Below are 9,870 nucleotides of genomic sequence, written 5' to 3' on the forward strand. Positions count from 1 at the left end.
ACTAAATACTAAACTAAATACTAAACAGATACAGATCAAAGGGATATCCTCTGGCATTAGAAAATATTCATCTTGACAAGAAATTCTCTATATGTTAAGATATCTCTGATAAGGGCTATAGCTCAGTTCGGTAGAGCAACTCGTTTACACGTGCGCCAATGCTTTTCAAAGGAGCTTATTATGCAATGAACATAATCGATCTTATTGCAAAATCAATGTCTTACTTCATAGATTCGAGAGAATAGGAGAACAGTAGCCTGACAAACAGTCGGTTCAGTCCGATTCAGGTGCCAATTCAGGTGCCTAATCAAATAGAACCCTTATGGATTTGCTAGTTGATAAGGTAAATATCCAGCCCACTAAATGCTAGGCGTAATGAGGATAAGGGCCTCCAAAAAACTTCTTTTCGTTCTATGAACTTTAAGGTGTATGAAGTCTCATAGTTAACTCTTGCAGTGGAACGATAGAGACTCCATTTCACTTAGGTTGATTTAATTTAGACCAGAGGCAGACCTAAGTCAAGGTAATCCTCCTTTGAAACACTTTGGTATTGCTCCTAGATAGATCATAATACAAAAAATCAATCAGAGCACAGGGAGCCATCTCATTATCTTTCCGTAAAGAAAAACTATGGTGGACTAACTGATCTTTAAATCAGTTTATGAAAGAGCCCAATGCAAAAAAATGCATGTTGGGTCTTTGAAACAGTTCAAATCATTTCGATAATAATCCGTTTGATCTGTTTTACCGAGAAGGTCTACGGTTCGAATCCGTATAGCCCTAATATGCCCTTTTTTCTATTTTAGGATCTCTATCCTATGTTTTCTTTAGTTTAGTATAGTTTTCATTTTCGCATTAGTATTTGTTTATAGACTGGATAGGCGCCTGCGACATAGAATAGAGATAAAAGCATTACCAAAGGCTCATTCATCGAAAATCAAAATCATACAGACAGGAAAAGAAAAACGAAAAATAGAAAAAATAAAGTAAAGAGTAAATAAGAAAACAGAATATTCTGTCTCATAGTTCTGAAATAGAGTTCTTTATTTTTATTTTTATAGTATTACTTCTCATTATACTGCATAGATTAGTCCTACTATCTTAATTAGGTTCTAATTATTCTAATTAGTAGTATTCTCATTTTTATTTAATAGTCTCTTATTATTATTAAATAGTAAATAAAGGATAGAGCTATTCTTTTTTTATAGAGATTCTAGAGAAAGCGAGACAAAGTGAAACGATAAAGTTTTCTTTATATAAGAATTAGATCTACATACACCATATCTAAATAGAATGGAAATCCAAAAGAAAGGGAGTTGGGATTCCATTGGATGAATCTTTAAAGAAGATGCAGCACAGAGGAAACAAAGGCTAAACTAAGCGCTTTTGTTTGAACAAAAAAGATTCTTGTTTCACCGAGGAAAAGAGAGAAGTTCTGGATAAATTGACAATGCTGAATTGAATTGACTAATTTAAGTTCCGCCTATTCCACATTAATGGGAGTACATTATGTTTCTGCTTCACGAATATGATATTTTTTGGACATTTCTAATAATAGCAAGCCTTATTCCTATTTTGGCATTTTCGATTTCAGGGCTTTTAGCCCCGGTTAGTGAAGGACCAGAGAAGCTTTCTAGTTATGAATCGGGTATAGAACCCATGGGAGGGGCTTGGGTACAATTCCGAATACGCTATTATATGTTTGCGCTCGTTTTTGTTGTTTTTGATGTGGAAACCGTCTTTCTATACCCTTGGGCAATGAGTTTCGACGTATTGGGTGTATCCGTTTTTATCGAAGCTTTGATTTTCGTGCTTATCTTAGTTGTCGGTTTAGTTTATGCATGGCGAAAAGGAGCCTTGGAATGGTCTTAACTGAATATTTAGACAAAAAAAAAGAAGGAAAAGATTCTATTGAGACAGTTATGAATTTGATTGAGTTTCCCTTACTTGACCAAACAAGTTCCAATTCTGTTATTTCAACTACACTAAATGATCTTTCGAATTGGTCAAGACTCTCCAGTTTATGGCCCCTTCTATACGGTACCAGTTGTTGTTTCATTGAATTTGCTTCATTAATAGGTTCACGATTCGATTTTGATCGTTATGGATTGGTACCAAGATCAAGTCCTAGGCAAGCAGACCTAATTTTAACAGCCGGTACGGTAACAATGAAAATGGCTCCGTCTTTAGTGAGATTATACGAGCAAATGCCTGAACCAAAATACGTCATTGCTATGGGAGCCTGTACTATTACAGGGGGAATGTTCAGTACGGATTCCTATAGTACTGTTCGGGGAGTTGATAAGTTAATTCCTGTGGATGTCTACTTGCCGGGCTGCCCTCCTAAACCGGAGGCAGTTATAGATGCCCTAACAAAACTTCGTAAGAAGATATCGCGAGAAATAGTTGAGGATCGAACTCTATCTCAAAATAAAAAAAGATGTTTTACTACCAGTCACAAGCTTTATGTTAGGCGCAGTACTCATACAGGAACTTATGAGCAAGAATTGCTCTATCAATCACCATCGACATTAGATATATCTTCTGAAACTTTTTTAAAATCCAAAAGTCCAGTACCTTCCTACAAATTAGTGAATTAGGAGGGGGGGGCTCTTTTGTGTAGAAAAAGAAAAAGCAGAGCAATCTTTCAAACTTGCATCCGAAATGGGAAATATTTATACAAAGAGGGAGAGATGAAGACAATGCAGCAGGGTTGGTTATCTAATTGGCTAGTCAAACATGAGGTGGTTCATAGATCTTTGGGCTTTGATCACCGAGGAATAGAGACTTTACAAATAAAAGCAGGGGATTGGGATTCCATTGCTGTCATTTTATATGTATATGGTTATAATTATTTACGCTCCCAATGTGCTTATGATGTAGCACCCGGTGGATCTTTAGCTAGCGTGTATCATCTTACAAGAATACAATACGGTATAGATAATCCAGAAGAAGTCTGCATAAAAGTCTTTGCCCAAAAGGATAATCCTAGAATTCCGTCTGTCTTCTGGATTTGGAGAAGTGCCGATTTTCAAGAACGCGAATCTTATGATATGGTGGGAATCTCTTATGATAATCATCCGCGCCTTAAACGTATCCTAATGCCTGAAAGTTGGATAGGCTGGCCCTTACGTAAGGACTATATAACCCCCAATTTTTATGAAATACAAGATGCTCATTGAATGATAAGAAATTCGTGCTCACTTATACAACACAACTCCAGATTTTATTCAAGTCAAGGAATATTTTTAGGTTCTTTTCCTAGATGAAACGGAATACCTATTTATAATTAATTCCTATTATACAAAAGCATTCCAGATAGACTGAGCCAAAAAAGGGTTTCATTTGGATTCCCCTATTTTGAAAATCACATATTAATTTCCTTCATATGAACAGAAAAATAGGATGACTCAAAGAAGTTCTCTACCAGGAACTTTGTATCGCGCACATGACTTAGCACAACTAGGAAAATAAGATAAGATAAAGATAAGCAAGACTAAAAAAATATTCGTCGGAATAGTGGAATACAAAATAAAGAAACGCAAAAAAATAAAGGGGAACCTAATCTCACCCCCTTCCTTATCATAAAGAAAGGGTATATTTTAAAACTTCTCTAAAAAGAAGTGCCTCTATATTTATATTATAGATTTATCCACTTAGATGAATAAATCATACTCTATCTATATTATATATTATTAATAAATATGTATCACAATCCATCTCGAGGTATTTGGATCAATACCTATTCGGTGGATCTTTTTTTTTCTCTGCCAGGAACCAGATTTGAACTGGTGACACGAGGATTTTCAGTCCTCTGCTCTACCAACTGAGCTATCCTGACCTTTTCTTGTGCATCATCCTAGTAGAGTATTTGTATCTATGTCAATTAAAAGGACTAAAAAATCAATTAAAGTATTTCAAATTCAAAATTTGAAAGGGGGGGGGTAGCCCTATGCATTGTGCATGGTTTACTTAAATAATACTTAAAAATAGAGTGAATAACCAAGATTTCTTGCCGATACTCTAATAAAAAAGAAATCTATTCAATGAATAGGATAAGATCCATTGAGTTCTCTTCGCATTCCTTTCCTTTGTGAAAGAGTAGAATGAGAAAGCTAATGAATCTTAAACCCATTGATAAAAAGAAAAAAAAAGAGGATTTGGGGATAGAGGGACTTGAACCCTCACAACTTAAAAAGTCGACGGATTTTCCTTTTACTAGAAATTTCATTGTTGTCAGTATTGACATGTAGAATGGGACTCTCTCTTTGTCCTCGTCCGATTAATCCACTTTCTTTTTAAAAGTTCTCAAAACTTTGAATTTGAATTGAAGAATTTGATTATTCAATATTCGAATGGAGTGGATTCACAATAATTCAAAATAAAATTATGATATGAGTTTTTTATTTCATAATCATTTCGAATTTTATTTTGAAATTTTAAAAAAGATAAAGAACCTATATTATAATATGAGTTCTGTGATTAATCGTTTGCTATGTCAGTATCTATACGTGTTTATTAAATGTATAAAGTATAAAACCCCTCTTTCTCTAATTTAGAATTAGAAGGAATTCCACTAACAACACAACGTAATTAACTCGATTCGTTAGAACAGCTTCCATTGAGTCTCTGCACCTATCCTTTTCCTTTGTATTCTAGTTCGAGAATCCCTTCTCAAAACACGGATTTGGCTCAGGATTGCCCTTTTTTAATTCCAGGGTTTCTCTGAATTTGGAAGTTACCACTTAGCAGGTTTCCATACCAAGGCTCAATACAATCAAGTCCGTAGCGTCTACCGATTTCGCCATATCCCCACTTCCCTCTTCTTTGAGACCAGGATTCCTTGTGTAATTTCATCCATCTCTTAGTTTTTTTTTTGAATCATTGAGTTCATCACTCAACGTAGTCTAGCAGTTCAGTTCGACTCTATTTGAGAGACCCCGCTTGCTTATTGCAATTCTGAATTACATTGATTCTATCCTTGATGTATTTGCAATTCAATCCGAATCAATATATCCAAAACTTTTTATCTCCCCCACCTCCCGTCTTACTTTTTTATAGTATTCGAAATTATACTATAACGCTGGATATTTATTCTTTTTTTCTAATCAGAATTATCAATTTTATTTACTCTGACTTTATGTTCCCCTTAGTGAAATATTAATCCTCAAATTATTAACAAATAATAAAGTCTATAATGATCGAATGAAAATACCCATAAAGTCTATAATTTTCTTTTTAAATATCCTATAGTTAAGCATATCAAGCTAACTTTATCTTTAAGAAGTTTTAGTATTTTTTTATTTAGTATTTTTTTATAAGTAGAACTTCAAATTTAGAACTAGTTAATAGCTAAGAGTAATAACTAATATCTGAGATTTTACGGATTTCCTATACTATACCTATTTCTATTTGTTACACTATTTCCGTTATGTAAGCCCACTTAGCTCAGAGGTTAGAGCATCGCATTTGTAATGCGAGGGTCATCGGTTCAAATCCGATAGTCGGCTTTTTTTTTCTCTATCGATGTTCTACGAACAAGAATCTCTTTTTTTCCGAATTAAATGGAGAATCCAGGATCTTTTATGTTTTTTACCTTACTATTTTGCTAGATACAAAACAATAAAATAAATAATATATATACAAAAAATACAAAAAATACAGATTTTGATGAAATTCCATTTTTTGTGGTACTTTAGTTGATTTTACTCTGTTTATCCTGTAGTTTAATTCAGTTTTAATTTCGATGTATTCTGTAATGTAAATACAATGAAATTAATTGTGTAAAATGAAATTTCAATAAAAAAAAGGAGTCTTCATGTCCCGTTATCGAGGACCTCGTTTAAAAAAAATACGCCGTTTGGGAGCTTTACCAGGACTCACTAGAAAAACACCTAAATCCGGAAGTAATCTTAAAAAAAAATTCAATTCTGGGAAAAAGGAGCAATATCGTATTCGTCTTCAAGAAAAACAGAAATTGCGTTTTCATTATGGTCTGACAGAACGACAATTACTTAGATATGTACATATCGCTGGAAAAGCAAAAAGGTCAACAGGCCAGGTTTTACTACAATTACTTGAAATGCGTTTGGATAATATCCTTTTTCGATTGGGTATGGCTTCAACCATTCCTGGGGCCCGCCAATTAGTCAACCATAGACATATTTTAGTTAATGGCCGTATAGTCAATATACCAAGTTTTCGTTGCAAACCCCGAGATATTATTACTACGAAAGATAACCAAAGATCAAAAGGTCTGGTTCAAAATTATATTGCTTCATCGGACCCGGGGAAATTGCCAAGCCATTTGACGATTGACACATTGGAATATAAAGGACTAGTAAATAAAATCCTAGATAGGAAGTGGGTCGGTCTCAAAATAAATGAGTTGTTAGTTGTAGAATATTACTCTCGTCAGACTTGAACTTAATGAAAAAAGGAAAGGTTCATAGAATTTTCTTCCCCTTCCCCTTTCCCCGAACTAAATAGCCCTAAGACCATTACCATTAATTCGTATTTTCCCATCAACTAGCTAAAATTGATTAACCCTAGGATTAGGATCCTTTTTGCTTTTTTCCTCTATGTTTACATACCACAGTAATTTGCTATAGAGAATTTTTAATTTCTATTAAATAAAAATAAGATAATATAAGATATTATTACTGGAATAAATTGCTATTTGATTTGATACATTGTGATCCTTAACGTTGATGAATTAAGAAAAACGGAAAGAGAGGGATTCGAACCCTCGGTAAACAAAAGTCTACATAGCAGTTCCAATGCTACGCCTTGAACCGCTCGGCCATCTTTCCTACATAACTTATTATGGAAAATAAACTGAGTGAATAGCGAGTTTTCTTATTCCTGCAGTACAGGTACAACCGCAACCGCTCGGGGGTTCCCTAGTTCTATTGGAAAAATTCCTTTTGATCTAGGTGGAAGGATACAGGATTTTTTACTAGAAATTGCGCTCGCTATAAAATAAAAGTTTTAATTTAGGTTTTCCCGCAACTAAAGAAAAAGAGAATGCAAGAATTCTTCTTATTGCATAATAAAATAAAGAAACCTTAGAATTCCGTTTGCATAAGATACGCTACACCATTGAAATCAAAAATAGAGTATGAGACAATTAATAACTTTGAAAACACGAAATAGTTGATGACATAAGTTGTTGTTCAGAAATAGGAAAGTGGAATGAAATCCAGTCTTAGTCAAATATTGCATATCTCTTCGTGTCCAAGCAGAAGGAAAAGGATACAATTTGAGCTGAGCGGAAAATCCATATCTCTCTTATCCATTTAAAACATATGGATTTAGAGCATATGGATCAATCTATTTATAATTATAAGAATCGAATGTGTTTGTTTTTATGTTATTTTGTGAAGGAATGAAAACAATTCTATATAGAATGGCTTGGGAATTATGCCTAGATCCCGTGTAAATGGAAATTTCATTGATAAGACCTTCTCAATTATAGCCAATATTTTATTGCGAATAATTCCGACAACCTCAGGAGAAAAAAAGGCATTTACTTATTATAGAGATGGTGCGATTTGACTCTTTTTTTTTTTGCTTTTTTTTAGACCTACCTATACCTCAGTCTTAGGAAAAAGAAAAGGGGTTGGCATAGAGAGAACCAAATTTGTAAAGCAAGCAAACCCACGCTTCGGGAAGGTGAGGCGAACTAACAATTCCTTCCGTCGTGTATCCTCGATTGATGCGGCTTCAGATACTTCAATTGTAGATTTGAGTATTGAGCGAAAGGTTACACCTACAGGATATGGTATGGTATGGATTACAGGCCACTCTATTAGTATCCGTAGGCAGCATAGGGGAGAAAAGCACTACACCTAGAAATAGGAATCAACAAGAGAAAAACTTTGGTAGAAATTACCCCTTTCCTGATCGGTATCAGGGCTGGGAAGAATGGTTGGGATAACAAACAACCATCAGGTTTGTACTTTGGATACCCCTATAACCATCAAAGATCGTTGAAGTAGCTAATTCCTCTAAATAGGAGGCGTTGAGAACAAAGAAATTATTGGAGCTATCGTTTTCCTCTAGCATTAATAGAATTCATTGGTGTTAAGAAAAACCTCTTGTGGGAAGGTTGGCTAGAGATTTCTTGGAAAAATACCAGCCCCTTTCGGTTCATAATGAGACGGGACTAATTCTATTTTGATTCTATAGATTAAGATTATTTCGCTTAGTACTATTATGTACAGAAGGGAGGAGCCGTATGAGATGAAAACCTCATGTACGGTTTTGGAACGGAGATTTTTTGAATAGAATGAACGACCGTAACGGATGTTGGCTCAATCCGAAGGAAATTATGCGGAAGCTTTGCAAAATTATTATGAAGCTACGCGACTAGAAATCGATCCCTATGATCGAAGTTATATACTCTATAACATAGGCCTTATACACACAAGCAATGGAGAGCATACAAAGGCTTTGGAATATTATTTCCGGGCACTAGAACGAAACCCCTTCTTACCGCAAGCTTTTAATAATATGGCCGTGATCTGTCATTACGTGCGACTATCTCCACTATAGAAAGACAAAAAAAGAGAGGATCAAATTTTCTAGTAAATACTGGAAAAAAGGGCTTTCTACATAGGGATCGTAAAAACAACGATTTTTCCCTATCAGCTGTAGGAAGGAAGGACACTTCACGAGAATCAAAAAACGAAGAAAGTATGGCCTATACTACTACTCTATGGATAAAGTTTCTCAAATTGATAGAGAAAGCACCGTAAAGATCAATTAGTGAGCGACTGGGTCGATACAACTAAAAAAAACTGCTTACTTATCCCATGATATGGGGCAAAATTTAGGAATCCGCTTATGTAATAGAGCCGATCCACTAAGGGATTAAGCAGCGGTGTAGTATCAGATCCCAAAGATAGTAAGTTCTTTTTTCTTTCTTATGGAAAAAAGTCTTTTTCAAGGATTCTATAGAGATTTCATATATGAAACCGGGATAGTTACCTTTCAGAAAATTTGAACGAAGGCTCTATATCTATCTATGCTTCATTCTTCTGAAGGTGGGAAAAAAGATCAAACTAATTATTGAGAAAAATTAGGGTTTGAAACTTAGGTAATTAATTTCTTCTGCTTAACACAAGAACAAATTGGATCGATTTTTGATAAATCGAATTCAGTTAAGATAGGGGAAATTAAGATAGCAATTTCTGAGCCGTATGAGGTAGGAAACTCTCAAGTACGGTTCTAAGGGAAGGAACTGCCTATTCCGACCGAGGAGAACAGGCCATTCTAGAGGGTGATTCGGAAATTGCGGAAGCTTGGTTTGATCAAGCTGCTGAATATTGGAAACAAGCTATAGCGCTTACTCCGGGAAATTATATTGAAGCACAAAACTGGTTGAAGATTACGAAGCGCTTTGAATTTGAATAAGACCATGCTCCTTTTTTTTCCTAAAATGGATGGTTTGGTTGTTGATCCATTAATCAAATAAATTAGGTCGTAAGATCGAATCAAGAATTTCATTATATCCATTTCTTATACCTTCTATTTTATAAGATATTTCATAAGAATAAACCATAGGGATAGGGTCTAGAATAGAAGTAATAAAGTGAATAAAAAAAAGGGGGCCAATCTAAATATTGCTAATATATTAGAACCATCTTATTAATAATTCTAATGAGTTATCTTGGAATTTAGAATCAAATAAAAAATAAAAAACCCTATATTATGCTCAAGGAAAGTAGATATAGATAGGAGCTTATGCCCTAAAAAAAAATACACTAGTTTCTTAAATTTAAAATAAAAAAGATTTTTTCTTACGCCGAGAAATATTTGTTTTTTCAAGATAAACAATGTCCGTTAGGCACCTAACCTTTATGTCAT

General features: G+C 34.4%; 1 protein-coding gene and 3 non-coding genes across 4 annotated transcripts; 2 read left to right on the forward strand and 2 right to left on the reverse strand.

Moving 5' to 3' along the window:
- The first annotated feature begins 96 nt into the window (after positions 1-96).
- Positions 97-9,787, forward strand: LOC123423150 (photosystem I assembly protein Ycf3). The gene is made up of 3 exons (XM_045107792.1): positions 97-7,546; positions 8,306-8,533; positions 9,257-9,787. The coding sequence occupies exons 1-3, from the start codon at positions 7,423-7,425 to the stop codon at positions 9,415-9,417; spliced, it is 513 nt and encodes a 170-aa protein (XP_044963727.1). The 5' UTR covers positions 97-7,422; the 3' UTR covers positions 9,418-9,787.
- TRNAF-GAA lies at positions 3,769-3,841 on the reverse strand. Its single transcript has one exon. It is a non-coding gene; the product is annotated as a tRNA-Phe (tRNA).
- On the forward strand, positions 5,438-5,510 carry TRNAT-UGU. Its single transcript has one exon. It is a non-coding gene; the product is annotated as a tRNA-Thr (tRNA).
- TRNAS-GGA lies at positions 6,726-6,812 on the reverse strand. The gene has a single exon. It is a non-coding gene; the product is annotated as a tRNA-Ser (tRNA).
- Positions 9,788-9,870: the final 83 nt, after the last annotated feature.

This window comes from Hordeum vulgare, unplaced genomic scaffold, assembly GCF_904849725.1.
Source record: "Hordeum vulgare subsp. vulgare unplaced genomic scaffold, MorexV3_pseudomolecules_assembly, whole genome shotgun sequence".
Taxonomy (NCBI): domain Eukaryota; kingdom Viridiplantae; phylum Streptophyta; class Magnoliopsida; order Poales; family Poaceae; genus Hordeum; species Hordeum vulgare.

What these genes read in the sequence shown, in the direction of transcription:
- LOC123423150 (XM_045107792.1), top strand. Translation starts at nt 7,423, where the DNA reads ATGCCTAGATCCCGTGTAAATGGAAATTTCATTGATAAGACCTTCTCA. An exon ending in ATTTACTTATTATAGAGATG is followed by an intron (nt 7,547 to 8,305) that starts GTGCGATTTGAC and finishes AACGACCGTAAC; the next exon opens with GGATGTTGGCTCAATCCGAA. An exon ending in TATGGCCGTGATCTGTCATT is followed by an intron (nt 8,534 to 9,256) that starts ACGTGCGACTAT and finishes CTGCCTATTCCG; the next exon opens with ACCGAGGAGAACAGGCCATT.